We start from the raw sequence: 18013 nt of genomic DNA, 5'->3' as shown, positions 1-18013 counted from the left end.
CCTGATGATTTGGAAGATAAATTATTTTCTGATTTGTTTCAGTGTATTTCTGCTGCTAAAAATAAATAAATATAGTCATATTAAATTAATATATTTCATATTTATATAAAAAATATTTTTTATATAATTAAGTTGTTATATTATATTGGTGCATTTATGGAGACAGTGATTCCACACAATTTTAATTGTCTTTAATCTTGTTTACATTTTTCACTATAATAAAAAGTAATAAAAGTCGGTTTCAACTCTTCTGTCCTGAGTTGTCTCATAGAAAAGGTACATTGTCATGCCATCATTGTCCTACCATTAGCTCGAGGTAAAAGGATCAGATACCCTACCCACATCCTAATGAACAACTCCTTCCATGTCAATTTCCTGTTATAGAGACAACACTTCAAAGTTTAGGTCTATTGTAAAAGTCATGAGCCTGAAACTTACCAGAGTACAGAACCTCTCCGGGGGATTGCCGCAAGTGATGCCAAGGGGATCCACCGTAATTTGCATGAACTCCTTCATAGCCGTGGGTTTGGGTTGGCATGCGTAAAACTCCCATGTCTGTCCATTATCCATACTAACCAGACTCTTGCATATGTCATACTGTCCAAGTGTCAAAGTCACAAAGTGCAGAAGAAAGACCACCTGTGAGAGCATGGCACTCGTAGAGACCACATCCATCGTCCAAGACCGAGTGTCTGGAGGGAGGCAAGATGTGCCACCGTCGGTCCACACACAGAGAGGATCAGCTTCGAATCCGTTTTGTTTTCATGTTGAGACACCTGCCGCTTGTAGGATACAACTTAACTCTGCTGGATGTCTATACAAATCTAGGCCTATGCCTTCCCAAATAAGCTACATGTACTTTAGTTTCGAAATATGTGTTGTCCTACGTTGAAATTACATCAATGAAAGCATTCCTTTAAAGTATAGTTAGTTGCACTTTAAAAGGAGCCTGTTGTGTTTGATATTGGTGACATGCAAATCTTGCTCAGATCAAACACCTTTGGCACTCCAGGCAAGTCACAGTAAAAGCAGTCGCATGTCCATGAGTAGCCTATACCATTTAGAATATTCCCGCGGTCCACTCAGAAGCTCCCTCTTGATGAGATTTTGTTGAGTTTAATGTCATTCAAATGATGGGTTTACATGCTCCATTTTTGGCTATATCGAGAAGGAGAAAAGACAATTTGTTTAACACACACTGGACGATAAACGTGGTTTCCACGTGAAATAGACGTTGAATTGATGTCTGTGCCCAGTGGGCAGCTTATTGGGGGGAGACTTGCCACTCACATTTTCAACAAAATAAGGCACACTAAAACTCTACTGTAGGCTACTGCTACTTCTTTATTGTTATTATTATTATTTATTTTTACGACAACTAACAACCATCAATCTTTAATTAGATAAACTTTAATATATTTGAAACCCTTTATATTACATATCGGTGTAGACCTAAATCTGAAATATTGTAGCCTTTCACTTTGTTTTCACAACCAATTCATATTCATAAGACGACCATAATTGATGCATTTTCCTAACTCAAACGCAAGTTCAAAAAGTTATCCAACGTCCCCACAGAAGGATGGATGACTGTTGAACTCATATACTCTGCCATTAGAAGTAACGGAACTGTCGACCATTTCTCCCAGGCAAATGGAGACATACCTAGGCTACACTTTGCAAATAAACACGCTAGAAATGTCGCATTGTGACTAATTCTATAAACTTTGAAAATGTTTGGACTCCCATAGGTGGGGTACGGATGTTCTCAACTTTGACACTACAGCCTATGTCAAACCTCTAGCTCTCTGAAGTGTATTTATGATTCCAAATGTATAAAGGTAATACGAAATATGTGGCTAGTCATTACTGCATGGTTGCAAGCATGATTCATTTTGACGGTGTAATTCGTTTTTAATAGATACATGAATAAGCACCATCAATTCCTCGTGTTCTAGGTAGAACTCGAATAGCACGGCACTTACCAAATTGCTCCGAGAAGGTAGGCATGTTCATATTCTGCCATGGGTGCATCCCTTTGCAAAAGTGTTGTCAGCATTCTGAAGCCTGCGGTTGTACCTTGGTTCGTCGTTAAAAAGAAGCTTAACGTCACTGTACTTAACTGTATTCCCTTCAGTAAGATGATTAGATTAGATGCTCTCCCCTTCTGTTTGTTTCTCTTCTGTTTGATACTTTTGAGGAAAGCAGTGCGTCGTTATGATGATACCGACTACATCCCGTACGCGCAATAGATTACTTCTAAATATATCATATTTCAATACTTTTTCAGGAAAGGCATTGCGTCTGTTCATGTTACCCTACTTTTTACGATATCAGTTTTGTCCTACGCGCTCAAGGGCAGAAGGAAATAGCTTAATTTTTCTCTCTCTCTCTCTCTCTCTCTCTCTCTCTCTCTCTCTCTCTCTCTCTCTCTCTCTCTCTCTCTCTCTCTCTCTCTCTCTCTCTCTCTCTCTCTCACTTTCCCCATGCATTAACACACTATCTTATTTCAAAAATCCCTACTGCTCTTGTTCTCCTGCGCTCTTTTCGTCTCCATCAGAATCTGATCTGCAAACTGCGTGTTTGTGAAGAGGGTGCGCAACTTCATTTACCGCCCAGTAATATAACCATCCCATGAGTCGATCGGGCTACCTGTCCTGCTTAAAGGAACAGCTCAAACGAGTCACTCAAGGCAGATATGGATATCTAGTTTTCACTCAGCAATAGACTAACGCAAATTGTTTTACAGTTAAACAACTTGAAGTTCATTTATGGCTCTTGAAAAGTATAGTCTATGCATTCTAAACAGTCTAGGCCTGTAGCCTAAAACTCTAGAGGAATATGTAGGCTAGCTTATGCTTTTTTTATTGTTGACAATTGCATTAATGAATAATTAAGATGGACAGTAAAACGAAAAAGTAGCCTAACCCTAAAGGTGCGACTTTAGGATATAGGTGTAATTCAAGTAATTATAGCATCAAGCCAAGGGTAGCTTCTTACCTATTAAGGAACACTAAGTTGAGCTGTCCATGGCCCTGATGGTCACACACTTTATTTGTTGCTGTAAATTTAACCTTGATTTAACTAGGCAAGTCAGTTTAAAAACAACTTCTTATTTATAATGACAGCCTACCCTGGCCGACGCTGGACCAATTGTGTACCCGCCTATGGGGCTCCCAATCACGGACGGATGTGATACAGCCTGGAATCGAACCAGCGACTGCAGTGACGCCTCTCCCTGCACTGAGACGCAGCGCCTCAGACCGCTGCGCCACTTGGGAGTAGAGGAAAGCAACAGGGTCTACAGGGTTTCTACAGGGTCACATGAAGCCAAATTATTGTCACAGGCAGGCAGTGACACAATGTTTGTAGACAGAAAACTTAGCAATGATTAACAAAAAAATGATTAAGAGGGAATGTTATACCTGTTGTTGGCAAATGAGAGCAAAAGTGTGGGCATGGGAAGAGAGAACTACAATTCCCTTGCTACATGCATTCCAAATCAATGACGTTGTTTATGCGACGTACAGTCCCAGCGTGTGGAAAAAATGGCGGACGCAATGAACGTCGGTGTGAATTTAGAAGCATTTTCTCAAGCAATAAATGCCATTCAGGCACTTCGTTCGAGTGTAACAAGGGTTTTTGACTCTCTGAAAGATGGGATGAAAAACAAAGAAACCCTTGAAGGACGCGAAAAGGTTTTTATTACCGAGTTTCAAGATAACCTGCAGTCTGTGAATCGCGACTTGAAGTGAGTAACGTTAGCCGTAGCTAGCTGTAAACACAAGAAAATGCGAAATATTTGCTGTTAACAGACAGCGTGCTGTTTAGTTATAGTCCGTGAGGAATGTACTGTTGAAGTAGAAATGGTGTGCGTGTATATATGTAACGTTAGCTTGTGTGTGTGCTCAAGAGCAATTAATAATAATGTATTTTATATAGCGCTTTTCGTTACAAAAATTCTCAAAAACTCATAATAGTAACTAGCTAGCTAGCTAACCCCAGCACACTGGCAAGTCTTGCATGCACACCTCAAAGTGCTTTCCATTACATGGTGATTGTCAATAGCTATGTCTCCATCCAATTGGCGACAGTTTTTTAATGCAAATATTCTAAAATCAGCATAAAAATAATATGCGCATTTTCCCACCAGAGATGTGTTTGCATCAAATTGACGTGTTGCAGATAAAAGGCTGTGTGTGATGTGGTTAACATTTTTAAAAAACCTATTGGGGTTAAATTCCCATTTACTGATTAAAAAATACAAGTTAAATGGGTTTCCATTTAACCAGCCTGAATTCTTCTACACACAATACCCCATAATTACAAAATGAAAATGAAAATGAAATTAAATGGGTTTCCATCACATTTTCAACTCTTCTGATGAATGTTCCATTATATAGCGAGTGCCCACTCTGCAATTGGCACGTGCGCTGTGGCCAACAGCGCCATATAGCCTACATGATGAAATTATTATGGACAAAAGAGTGAGATTTATTTTTATTTGTCAAATGGCAGCAAGCAACGGTCATCATGTTGTTTTTTCACCTTTATTTAAGTTCTCATTTACAACTGCGACCTGGCCAAGATAAACCAAAGCAGTGCGACACAAACAACAAACAGAGTTACACATGGAATAAACAAACGTACAGTCAATAATACAATAAAGTCTATATACAGTGTGTGCAAAAGGAGGTAGGATAAGAGGGGTGAGGCAATGAACAGGCCATAGTGGCAAAATTATTACAGTATGGCAAATTAAACACTGGGGTGATAGATGTGCAGAAGATGAGTGTGGAAGTAGCTATACTGGGTTGCAAAGGAGCAAAATAAATAACAATATGGTGATGAGGTAGTTGGATGGGCTAATTTACAGATGAGCTATGTACGGGTGCAGTGATCTGTGAGCTGCTCTGACAGCTGGTTCTTAAAGGTAGTGAGGGAGATATGAGTGAAATATACCTGTTGGAGCGTGTGCTGCAGGTGGGTGCTGCTTTCGTAACCAGTGAGCTGAGATAAGGTGGGGCTTTACATGGCAACTACTTATAGATGACCTGGAGCCAGTGGGTTTGGCGATGGATATGAAGCGAGGGCCAGCCAACGAGAGCATACCGGTCGCAGTATATGGGGTTTTGGTGACAAAACGGATAGCACTGTGATAGACTGTATCCAGTTTGCTGAGTAGGGTGTTGGAGGCTATTTTGTAAATGACATTGCCGAGTCAAGGATTGGTAGGATAGTCAGTTTTACTAGGGTAGTGAAGGAGGCTTCGTTGCGAAATAGGAAGCCAATTCTGGATTTAATTTTGGATTGGAGATGCTTAATGTGAGTCTGGAAGGAGAGTTTACAGTCTAACCAGACACCTAGGTACTTGTAGTAGTCCACATATTCTAAGTCAGAACCGTCCAGAGTAGTGATGCTGGACAGTTGGGTAGGTGTGGGCAGCGATCGGTTGAGGAACATGCATTTAGTTTTGCTTGCATTTAAGAGCAGTTGGAGGCCACGGAAGGAGAGTTGTATGGCATTGAAGCTCATCTGGAGGTTAGTTAACATAGTGTCCAAAGAAGGGCCAGAAGTATACAGAATGGTGTCATCCGAATAAGATCCCCAATGTTTATTGGAAAGGAGCATCAAGCTCATCACTGTATCACAATTGATTTAATCTGTAGCCTAATAAACTGCATGCTTTCCCAACGAGTCTAGTGGGAGGACCACACATGTCATCTTGTGACTCCAAGTTTACTTTGATATGATGGTTGTTATCAATATTTGCGCATAAGCTTTCCAGCAACATTTCTCGCATAATTAATTTTACAGACACGGAAAGATCTCACCCTGTCTAGCATATTCTGTTATGTAGACATTTGGAAAGTTTACCATCAAAAATTATGTTTCCATCAGGCCTGTCATGACATTTTGTATCTGACTTACTTTACTCACATAAAAAGGTTGGATGGAAACCTGGTTGAATGTAAAACATTTGTTGCACTCGCTAGATACTGTTGACATGAAGGACTCTAACATACAGTGGGGCGAAAAAGTATTTAGTCAGCTCCCAATTGTGCAAGTTCTCCCACTTAAAAAGACGAGAGAGGCCTGTAATTTTCACCATAGGTACACTTCAACTGTGACACAAAATAATAAGAAAAAAAATCCAGAAAATCACATTGTAGGATTTTTAATGAATTCATGTGCAAATTATGGTGGAAAACAAGTATTTGGTCAATAACAAAAGTTTATCTCAATACTTTGTTATATACCCTTTGTTGGCAATGACAGAGGTCAAGCGTTTTCTGTAAGTCTTCACAAGGTTTTCACACACTGTTGCTGGTATTTTGGCCCATTCCTCCATGCAGATCTCCTCTAGAGCAGTGATGTTTTGGGGCTGTTGCTGGGCAACACAGACTTTCAACTCCCTCCAAAGATTTTCTGAGGTTGAGATCTGGAGACTGCCTAAGGCCACTCCAGGACCTTGAAATGCTTCTTATGAAGCCACTCCTTTGTTGCCCGGGTGGTGTGTTTTGGATCATTGTCATGCTGAAAGACTCAGCCACGTTTCATCTTCAATGCCCTTGCTGATGGAAGGAGGTTTTCACTCAAAATCTCACGATACATGGCCCCATTCATTCTTTTCTTTACACCCCCATGCTTCACAGTTGGTAAGGTGTTCTTAGGATGCAACTCAGCATTCTTTGTCCTCCAAACACGACGAGTTGAGTTTTTACCAAAAAGTTATATTTTGCTTTCATCTGACCATATGACATTCTCCCAATCTTCTTCTGGATCATCCAAATGCTCTCTAGCAAACTTCAGACGGGCTTGGACATGTACTGGGGGACACGTCTGGCACTGCAGTATTTGAGTCCCTGGCGGCGTAGTGTGTTACTGATGGTAGGCTTTGTTATTTTGGCCCCAGCAGGTCATTCACTAGGTCCCCCCGTGTTGTTCTGAGATTTTTGCTCACCGTTCTTGTGATCGTTTTGACTCGAGGGAGATTATCAGTGGTCTTGTATGTCTTCCATTTCCTAATAATTGCTCCCACAGTTGATTTCTTCAAACCAAGCTGCTTACCTATTGCAGATTCAGTCTTCCCAGCCTGGTGAAGGTCTACAATTTTGTTTCTGGTGTCCTTTGACAGCTCTTTGGTCTTGGCCATAGTGGAGTTTGGAGTGTGACTGTTTGAGGTTGTGGACAGGTGTCTTTTATACTGATAACAAGTTCAAACAGGTGCCATTAATACAGGTAACGAGTGGAGGACAAAGGAGCCTCTTAAAGAAGAGAGGTCTGTGAGAGCCAGAAATCTTGCTTGTTTGTAGGTGACCAAATACTTATTTTCCACCATAATTTGAAAATAAATTCATTAAAAATCCTACAATTTGATTTTCTGGATTTTGTTTCTCATTTTGTCTGTCATAGTTGAAGTGTACCTATGATGAAAATTACAGGTCTCTCATCTTTTTAAGTGGGAGAACTTGCACAATTGATGGCTGACAATACTTTTTTGCCTCACTGTAAATGTTATTCTCCCAAAAAGGAATATGCTGAAAAATCAAGATTTATTTTTGTGCACCACTTTGCATATTTAGCAATGCTGTAGTACCATGCACCTCAAAAAAATATATATTTTAAAAATCGAACTTTTGCAGAAGTATAAATTACATCAGATTTGTAAAATATTAACAGGAAAGCACTTTTAATTGAAAATATTAGGCATTTGCTATGTGTGCTGTTTTCTTTGGATAGTCTTGTAAATCTTAGATGATTAATATACATGTGTATTGATATAAATTATTTGTTGTCTCCATTGTGGTGAATCTATTCTGTTGTCTTTTTATTGATGTGTTAAAGGGAACAACAAGCCTATTCTAACAGCTGCTATTCTATGTACTTGCGTAGTGAATTGGAACGCCTCAGTACGTTGGTTGGCAGACCTTCAGAGAGTCATCCCCTTCACAACAGTGGCCTGCTGAGTCTGGACCCAGTTCAGGACAAGACTCCGCTGTACAGTCAGCTCCTTCAGGCTTACAAGTGGTCTAACAAGGTAGGCTAAGCTTTTCTACTGGGCTACAAAATATAAGGCCAGTATTCAGTGGTAGTGCGTACTGGATTTTCTGCAATGCAGTTTCTTTCATGCTGCGTGAAATATTGGAATCTTGTGGACAATTTCCTTGAATGTCAATGTGAAGCCCCTCCATCCTTAAAAATACTTGTTTGTATCCCATCTATTATCCCAATCTTAGACATTGATTGATGTTTCCTCAATGTGCATTAGCTAAAGACCTACAATGACATGCTAGCCTCCATCCGTTTTTAAAAATACTTGTTTATTATTTTTCACCTTACAAATGATCCCATCTATTATCCCTGTATATTGTTATAATGTACATTTGTTGTTACTTTTTGATTGATTAGATTTGTTTTTTACTTTAGTTTATTTAGTAAATATTTTATTAACTCTATTTATTGAACGACATTGTTGGTTAAGGGCTTGTAAGTAAGCATTTCACAGTAAGGTTGTAACAAATAACTTTCTTCTGAAACTCATCAGTCTATTCTTGTTCTGAGAAGTGAAGGCTATTCCATGCGAGAAATTGCCAGGAATCTGAAGATACCGTGCAACACTGTCTACTACTCTTCACAGAAAAGCGGTCCCGGTGCACAACTGAGCAAGAAAACAAGTATATTAGTGTCTAGTTTGAGAATCAGACACCTCACATGTCCTCAACTGGCAACTTCATTAAATAGTACCTGCAAAATACCAGTCTCAACGTCAACAGTGAAGATGCGACTCTGAGATGCTGGCCTTCTAGGCAGAGTTGCAAAGAAAAAGCCATGTCTCAGACTGGCCAATAAAAAAATAAAAAAAAATAAAAAATAAATAAAATAAAATAAAAGATTAAGATGGAACATGGACACTGGACAGAGGAAGACTGTAAATAAGTGTTATGGATAGACTAAGTTTGAGGTGTTCGGATCAGAAAGAAGAACATTTGTGAGACACAGAAAAAATGAAAATATGCTAGAGTGGTGCTTGACGCCATCTGTCAAGCATGGTGGAGGCAATGTGATGGTCTGGGGGTGCTTTGTCGGTGGTAAAGTGGGAGATTTGTACAGGGTAGAAGGGATCTTGAAGAAGGAATGCTATCACTCCATTTTGCAACACCATGCCATACCCTGTGGATGGCTCTTAATTGGAGCCAATTTCCTCCTATAACCCAAAGCACAGCTCCAAACTATGCAAGAACCATTTAGGAAAGAAGTCAGCTGGTATTCTGTCTATAATGGAGTGGTCAGCACAGTCACCAGATCTCAACCCTATTAAGCTGTTGTGGGAGCATCTTGACCGTACGTAAGAAGTGCCCATCAAGCCAATCCAACTTGTGGGAGGTGCTTCAGGAAGCATGGTGTGAAATCCCTTCAGATTTCCTCAAGAAATTGACAATTAGAATGCCAAAGGTCTGCAAGGCTTTAATTGCTGCAATGGAGGATTCTTTGACGATAGCAAAGTTTGAAGGACACAATTACTATTTAAATAAAAAAATCACTATTTAAATAAAAAAATCTAGACTATATTTCCTATTCATTTTGCAAATATTTTCATGAATGTTTTCATGTGTCAAATCGGAGGGCCTGTTGTCCGGACCTCTGGCAGTCTCTATGGGGGTGCCACAGGGTTCAAATCTCAGGCCAACTCTTTTCTCTGTATATATCAATGATGTTGCTCTTGCTGCTGGTGATTCTCTGATCCACCTCTCCGCAGACAACACCATTCTGTATACATCTGGCCCTTCTTTGGACACTGTGTTAATAAACCTCCAAACGAGCTTCAATGCCATACATCTCTCCTTCTGTGGTCTCCAACTGCTTTTAAATGCTAGTAAAACTAAATGCATGCTCTTCAACCGATTGCTGCCTGTGCCCGCCCTCCTAGCATCACTACTCTTGACGGTTCTGACTTAGAATATGTAGATAACTACAAATACCTAGGTGTCTGTTTAGACTGTAAACTCTCCTTCCAGACTCACATTAAGCATCTACAATCAAAAATGTAATCTATAATCGGCTTCCAATTTTGCAACAAAGCCTCCTTCACTCATGCTGCCAAACATACCCTTTTAAAACGGACTATCCTACCGATCCTGGACTTCGGCGATGTCTTTTACAAAATAGCCTCCAACACTACTCAACAAATTGGAAGCAGTCTATCACAGTGCCATCCATTTCGTCAACAAAGCATCCCAAATACTATCCACCACTGCTACCTGTATGCCCTCGTTGGCTGGCCCTAGCTACATATTCATCACCCCGCCTTATCTCAGCTTACTGGTCACCATAGCAACACCCACCCATAGCATGCGCTCCAGCAGGTATATTTCACTGGTCATCCCCAAAGCCTTTGGCCACCTTTCCTTCCAGTTCTCTGCTGCCAATGACTGGAACGAATTTCAAAAATCACTGAAGCTGGAGACCCAACTACCTCATCCCCACATTGTTGTTATTATTATTTTTTTGCTCTTTTGCACCCCAGTATCTCTACTTGCACATCATCATCATCTGCACAGCTATCACTCGTGTTAATCCAAATTGTAATTATTTTGTCTCTATGACCTATTTATTGCCTTACCTCACTAAACTTACTATATTTGCAGACATTGTACATAGATTTTTCTAATGTGTTATTGACTGTACGTTTGTTTATCCCATGTAACTCTGTTGTTTTTGCTTTATCAGTAACACTGATTTGCTTTCTTGGCCAGGTCGCAGTTGCAAATGTGAACTTGTTCTCGACTGGCCTACCTGATTAAATAAAGGTGAAATAAATAAATGGAAAACAAGGACATTTCTAAGTTACCCCAAACTTTTGAACGGTAGTGTATCTAGCTTATTTTTATTTCAGGGTGACTGTTGCCTTTATTTCACACTGGAAAGGGTGCTCACTAATGGACTAATATTGCTTTAGAAATAAGATTGTTTATGTATCACTGTGGCAGTTTTCTGACCATGTTCTGGAGTGCTTGTGATGGAGCCAGTCACAATGTTTGATGTAGCCTAATATAAAAGTCCAGGGCTCTCCTGTTGAGAATGCACAGATGTCTCCCACTCCAGTATCTGATATACTTGTGCCTGAAGTGATCTTGAACCCCATGTCCCCATTTTCAATGTCCATTTTCATGGGGTACTTTGGCTTCCTTTGATCACTTGGCTTTCGCAAGAAAATAACTCAATGAACGTTATTTGCCTTACACATAAGACTCCCTCCTAGTGCTCTTATATAGATAAGAGAACGCAAGGTAGCGCATCTTCATTAAGGAAGATGCATTGCCTTCAAGTATTTATACCCCTTGACTTATTCCTCATTTTGTTGTTATAGCCTGAATTCAAAATGTGTTAAATAACTGTTTTTCACCCATCTACACATAATACCCCATAATGACAGTGAAAACATGTTTTTAGAATTTTTTTCTCCAAATAGATTGAAAATGAAATACAGAAATATCTCATTTGAATAAGTATTCACACCCCTGAGTCAATACATGTTGCAATCACCTTTGGCAGCAATTACAGCTGTGAGTCTTTCTGCCTAAGTCTGTAGAGCTTTCTACACCTTGGATTGTACAATATTTGCCCATTTTATTATTTTCAAAGTCTTTAAACTCTGTTGAATTGGTTGTTGATCATTGCTACACAGCCATTTTCAAGTCTTGCCATAGATTTTCAAGCCGATTTAAGTCAAGGGTAACTAGACCACTCAGGGACATTCAATATTGTATTGGTAAGCAACTCCAGTGTAGATTTGGCCTGTTTTAGGTTATTGTCCTGGTGAAAGGTGAATTCATCTCCCAGTGTCTGACTGAACCAGATTTCCGGCTAGGATTTTGCCTGTGCTTAGCTCCATTCAGCTTATTTTTTCCCCCTGAAAAACTCCCCTGTCCTTAACGATTACAAGCGATTACATAACATGATGCAGCCACCACTATTTTTCAAAATATGGAACGTGATGCTCAGTAATGTATTGGATTTGCCCCAAACATAACACTTTGTATCCAAGACAAAAAGTAAGCTGCTTTGCCACGTTTTTGCGGATTTATACTGAACAAAAATATAAACGCAACATGCAACAATTTCAAGATTCTGAGTTATAGTTAATTTAAGGAAATCAATTAGGCCCTAATCTATAGATATCACATGGTTGGGCAGGGGCGCAGCCATGGGTGGGTCTGGGAGAGCCACTTGGGAGCCAGGCCCAGCCAATCAGAATGGGATTTTCCCCACAAAAGGGCGTTTATTACAGACAGAAATGCTCCTCAATTTCATCAGCTGTCCGGGTGGCTGGTCCTAGACAATCCCGCAGGTGAAGAAGCCGGATGTGGAGTCCTTGGCTGGTGTGGTTACAAGTGGTCTGAGGTTTTTAGTCCGTTTCTACGTACTGACAAATTCTCTAAAATGGCTTACGGTAGAGAATTTAACATTCACATGGTGCACCTGTGTAATGATCATGCTGTTTAATCAGCTTCTTGATATGCTACATCTGTGGATGGATTAATTTGGCAAAGGAGAAATGCTCACTAACAGGGACATAAACAAATGAATGGCTTCTGCCGCCTGCAAGTTATTTAATTTAAGGGAAATGTGGTCAGTCTGGAATTATGCAATTCTGATATAAAAAAATAGATGTATCGACATAAAAAAATGTATAACAATCTTATCTATCATATCCCATTTTTTATATAAAACATTTAGATTATCTTTCAATAATTGTAATGTTTATCAATAATTCAATTTATTCAGTGTTTAATATATATTTTTTGAATATGTTATTGATAATTACATTTATATGTAAAAACATTGAATTACTGATAAACATTCAAATTGTTGATATTGAAAATTATATTGATATCAAGAAATACAGTTGATACAGTGGGGCAAAAAAGTATTTAGTCAGCCACCAATTGTGCAAGTTCTCCCACTTAAAAAGATGAGGCCTGTAATTTTCATCATAGGTACACTTTGACTATGACAGACAAAATGAGAAAAAAATCCAGAAATTCACATTGTAGGATTTTTAATGAATTTATTTGCCAATTATGGTGAAAAATACGTACCGTGCCTTGCGAAAGTATTCGGCCCCCTTGAACTTTGCGACCTTTTGCCACATTTCAGGCTTCAAACATAAAGATATAAAACTGTATTTTTTTGTGAAGAATCAACAACAAGTGGGACACAATCATGAAGTGGAACAACATTTATTGGATATTTCAAACTTTTTTAACAAATCAAAAACGGAAAAATTGGGCGTGCAAAATTATTCAGCCCCTTTACTTTCAGTGCAGCAAACTCTCTCCAGAAGTTCAGTGAGGATCTCTGAATGATCCAATGTTGACCTAAATGACTAATGATGATAAATACAATCCACCTGTGTGTAATCAAGTCTCCGTATAAATGCACCTGCACTGTGATAGTCTCAGAGGTCCGTTAAAAGCGCAGAGAGCATCTTGAAGAACAAGGAACACACCAGGCAGGTCCGAGATACTGTTGTGAAGAAGTTTAAAGCCAGATTTGGATACAAAAAGATTTCCCAAGCTTTAAACATCCCAAAGAGCACTGTGCAAGCGATAATATTGAAATGGAAGGAGTATCAGACCACTGCAAATCTATCAAGACCTGGCCGTCCATCTAAACTTTCAGCTCATTTATTTTTTAAATATTTTTATTTCACCTTTATTTAACCAGGTAGGCTAGTTGAGAACAAGTTCTCATTTGCAACTGCGACCTGGCCAAGATAAAGCATAGCAGTGTGAACAGACAACACAGAGTTACACATGGAATAAACAATTAACAAGTCAATAACACATTAGAAAAAAATGGGCAGTCTATATACAATGTGTGCAAAAGGCATGAGGAGGTAGGCGAATAATACAATTTTGCAGATTAACACTGGAGTGATAAGTGATCAGATGGTCATGTACAGGTAGAGATATTGGTGTGCAAAAGAGCAGAAAAATAAATAAATAAAAACAGTATAAAAACAGTATGGGAATGAGGTAGGTGAAAATGGGTGGGCTATTTTCCTATAGACTATGTACAGCTGCAGCGATCGGTTAGCTGCTCGGATAGCTGATGTTTGAAGTTGGTGAGGGAGATAAGTCTCCAACTTCAGCGATTTTTGCAATTCGTTCCAGTCACAGGCAGCAGAGTACTGGAACGAAAGGCGGCCAAATGATGTGTTGGCTTTAGGGATGATCAGTGAGATACACCTGCTGGAGCGCGTGCTACGGATGGGTGTTGCCATCGTGACCAGTGAACTGAGATAAGGCGGAGCTTTACCTAGCATGGACTTGTAGATGACCTGGAGCCAGTGGGTCTGGCGACGAATATGTAGTGAGGGCCAGCCGACTAAAGCATACAAGTCGCAAGTCGCTGATCAGTCTTCATACAAGAAGACTGATCAGAGATGCAGCCAAGAGGCCCATGATCACTCTGGATAAACTGCAGAGATCTACAGCTGAGGTGGGAGACTCTGTCCATAGGACAACAATCAGTCGTATATTGCACAAATCTGGCCTTTATGGAAGAGTGGTAAGAAGAAAGCCATTTCTTAAAGAAATCCATAAAAAGTGTCTTAAAATTTGCCACAAGCCACCTGGGAGACACACCAAACATGAGGAATGGGAAAGAAATTCAGTCTCTCGATGTGCAAAACTGATAGACATACCCCAAGCGACTTACAGCTGTAATCACAGCAAAAGGTCTACAAAGTATACTACAAAGTATTACAAGTAATTACAAAGTCTACAAGTAATACTACAAAGTATTAACTTAAGGGGGCTGAATAATTTTTACACACCCAATTTTTAAGTTTTTGATTGGTTAAAGTTTGAAATATCCAATAAATGTCGTTCCACTTCATGATTGTGTCCCACTTGTTGTTGATTCTTCACACAAAAAAAAAACGTTTTATATCTTTGTTTGAAGCCTGAAATGTGGCAAAAGGTCGCAAAGTTCAAGGGGGGCGAATACTTTCGCAAGGCACTGTATTTGGTCACCTACAAACAAGCAAGATTTCTGGCTCTCACAGACCTGTAACTTCTTCAAGAGGCTCCTCTGTCCTCCACTCGTTACCTGTATTAATGGCACCTGTTTTGAACTTGTTATCAGTATAAAAGACACCTGTCCACAATCTCAAACAGTCACACTCCAAACTCCACTATGGCCAAGACCAAAGAGCTGTCAAAGGACACCAGAAACAAAACTGTGGAACTTCACCAGGCTGGGAAGACTGAATCTGCAATAGGTAAGCAGCTTGGTTTGAAGAAATCAACTGTGGGAGCAATTATTAGGAAATGGAAGACATACAAGACAACTAATAATCTCCCTCGATCTGGGGCTCCACGCAAGATCTCACCCCGTGGGGTCAAAATGATCACAAGAACGGCGAGCAAAAATCCCAGAACCACACGGGGGGGCCTAGTGAATGACCTGCATAGAGCTGGGACCACAGTAATAAAGCCTACCATCAGTAACACACTACGCCACCAGGGACTCAAATCCTGCAGTGCCAGGCGTGTCCCCCAGTACATGTCCAAGCCCGTCTGAAGTTTGCTAGAGTATTTGGATGATCCAGAAGAAGATGGGGAGAATGTCATATGGTCAGATGAAAGATATATAACTTTTTGGTAAAAACTCTACTCGTCTTGTTTGGAGGACAAAGAATGCGGAGTTGCATCCAAAGAACACCATACCAAACATCATGCTTTGGGGCTGTTTTTCTGCAAGGGGACCAGGACGACTGATTTGTGTAAAGAAAAGAATGAATGGGGCCATGTATCGTGATATTTTGAGTGAGAACCTCCTTCCATCAGCAAGAGCATTGAAGATGATACGTGGCTGAGTCTTTCAGCATGACAATGATCCCAAACACACCGCCCGGGCAACGAAGGAGTGGCTTCATAAGAAGCATTTCAAGGTCCTGGAGTGGCCTTAGGCAGTCTCCAGATCTCAACCCCATAGAAAATCTTTGGAGGGAGTTGAAAGTCCGTGTTGCCCAACAACAGCCCCAAAACATCACTGCTCTAAAGGAGATCTGCATGGAGGAATGGGCCAAAATACCAGCAACAGTGTGTGAAAACCTTGTGAAGACTTACAGAAAACGTTTGACCACTGTCATTGCCAACAAAGTGTATATAACAAAGTATTGAGATAAACTTTTGTTATTGACCAAATACTTATTTTCCACCATAATTTGCAAATAAATAAATAAAATATCCTACAATGTGATTTTCTGGATTTTTTTTCTCATTTTGTGTCACAGTTGAAGTGTACCTATGAAAATTACAGGCCTCATCTTTTTAAGTGGGAGAACTTGCACAGTTGGTGGCTGACTAAATACTTTTCTGCCCCCAAAAATACACGCAACTGTCTCCCATTCCAGCGTGTTGCTTCTTTTGCCCAAAGGGAGGATAAACACAGTTGATCGATAGCAGTTTTCCAGCTATTGATCAGTCGGCTAAGGCTGCATACCTCTGCTGTCTTTTCCCATGTCTCTGTCTGACTTGCTCGCCAACTTGATTCCTCACGGTCATGGGCAGAGGGCACCCACCCAAATACACTGAAGTTTCACTTCTTATGGTAGTTTGCCTCCCGTCAACGGTACTTTCATTCGTCATTACCAGTGCATAGGAACTCCGGATGTTGTTGAACTGCTTTTTGGATGTATGCTGAACAAAAATATAAATGCAACATGCAACAATTTCAAAGATTTTACTGAGTTACAGTTCATATAAGGAAATAAATGTATTAAATCTATCGGTTTTACATGACTGGGAATACAGATATCCATCTGTTGGCCATTTGCATCATGCAGCGCCACACATCTCCTTCGCATAGAGGTGGTCAGGCTGATTGTGGAATGTTGTCCCACTCCTCTTCAATGACTGTGCGAAGTTGCTGGATATTGGGGGGGAACTGGAATGCTCTGTTGTATACGTTTATCCAGAGCATCCCAAACATGCTCTATGGGTGACATGTCTGGTGAGTATGCAGGCCATGGAAGATCTAGGACATTTCCAGGTTCCAGGAATTGTGTACTGATCATTGCATGCATTGTCTTGGAAAAGAAGAAATGCTCACTAACAGGGATGTAAAAACATTTGAGAGAAGTAAGCTCTTTCTGGGATCTTTTATTTCAGCTGATGCAACATAGGACCAACACTTTACATGTTGCGGTTTATATTTTTTTGGTTCAGTGTAGATCCACTCAGGTATAAGTGTTTTCCTTTGGGTTTGTCTTTCTGTGTAGCACGTACTGAATACTCTTCCTAGATTGTGCAGGCTATTCAATGTTGTTGTTTTGTTTTGCTGTGTTAAAGTCACGGGTGAGTGCTGTTGCATTATTTTTTCCCTCTCCTTAAAGTACGATATTCTTTGTAAAAGCGAAAGACTTGTACAGTGGTTGGTGTAGGGAGGGAGGTGTCTTTGTCCATCTTCTCCCCACCTCCACCCTCTGGTGTTTTTTCCCCAGCCCACAGCCCAGGTGTGAAGCAGAGTTGGAGGGAGATTATCTCTGTCTCCCCCATGCCTCCAGAGGGGTCCAAGGGGAGCGTCGATACTCCTGGGTCTGGTGCAGGAGTATCGACGCTCCCCTTGCACTTGGCCAAAGACTACAGAACTGACCCTTTCTCCTGCAGTCTTTATGTTAATGTAAACATAATTGATTAGAGAATGACCAGTTCTGCAAATATAGAGGAAGCAACAAACAAAAAAAGTTTGCACAGTTGTGCTGTGACTAATGTGTGCACAAATGGTAGGCTATACCCAAGCCGGTGGTAAACCAAGGTCATTAACAAGGGTACATGATGCTTCTGGAATTGCCATTCATCTCAGGTTCTTTTTCTCCATTAATTGCTTTCCAGGATATTCAAAAACATGGATTGTAGTTCGCATAAAATGATAACAAAGTGTGAAAAATGATACAGCCTGTTTTAGAAATACAACCAGATTTCAAGACGGGATATAT

The 18013-nt window shown here is 40.2% G+C and overlaps 2 protein-coding genes across 2 annotated transcripts in view; one reads left to right on the top strand and one right to left on the bottom strand.

The window, feature by feature from the left end:
• Positions 1 to 2544, bottom strand: part of LOC124034577 (netrin-G2-like) — a 70387-nt gene extending 67843 nt beyond the window's left edge. The window contains exons 1-2 of the mRNA XM_046347955.1: positions 1986 to 2544; positions 439 to 1158 (exon numbers count right to left, since the gene is read on the bottom strand). Coding sequence (XP_046203911.1) covers positions 439 to 675 — 237 coding nt within the window. The 5' untranslated portion in view covers positions 676 to 1158; positions 1986 to 2544. The remainder of the gene's footprint in view (positions 1 to 438; positions 1159 to 1985) is intronic.
• Positions 2545 to 3518: 974 nt separating this feature from the next.
• The window catches only part of med27 (mediator complex subunit 27), a 92097-nt gene continuing 77602 nt past the window's right edge, over positions 3519 to 18013 (top strand). The window contains exons 1-2 of the mRNA XM_046347954.1: positions 3519 to 3751; positions 7897 to 8041. Of these exons, the coding sequence (XP_046203910.1) occupies positions 3549 to 3751; positions 7897 to 8041 (348 nt within the window). The 5' untranslated portion in view covers positions 3519 to 3548. The remainder of the gene's footprint in view (positions 3752 to 7896; positions 8042 to 18013) is intronic.

This window comes from Oncorhynchus gorbuscha, linkage group LG04, assembly GCF_021184085.1.
Source record: "Oncorhynchus gorbuscha isolate QuinsamMale2020 ecotype Even-year linkage group LG04, OgorEven_v1.0, whole genome shotgun sequence".
Taxonomy (NCBI): Eukaryota; Metazoa; Chordata; class Actinopteri; order Salmoniformes; family Salmonidae; genus Oncorhynchus; species Oncorhynchus gorbuscha.
Note: the sequence above shows the minus strand (reverse complement) of the source record. Positions and strands in the feature narration are given on the sequence as shown.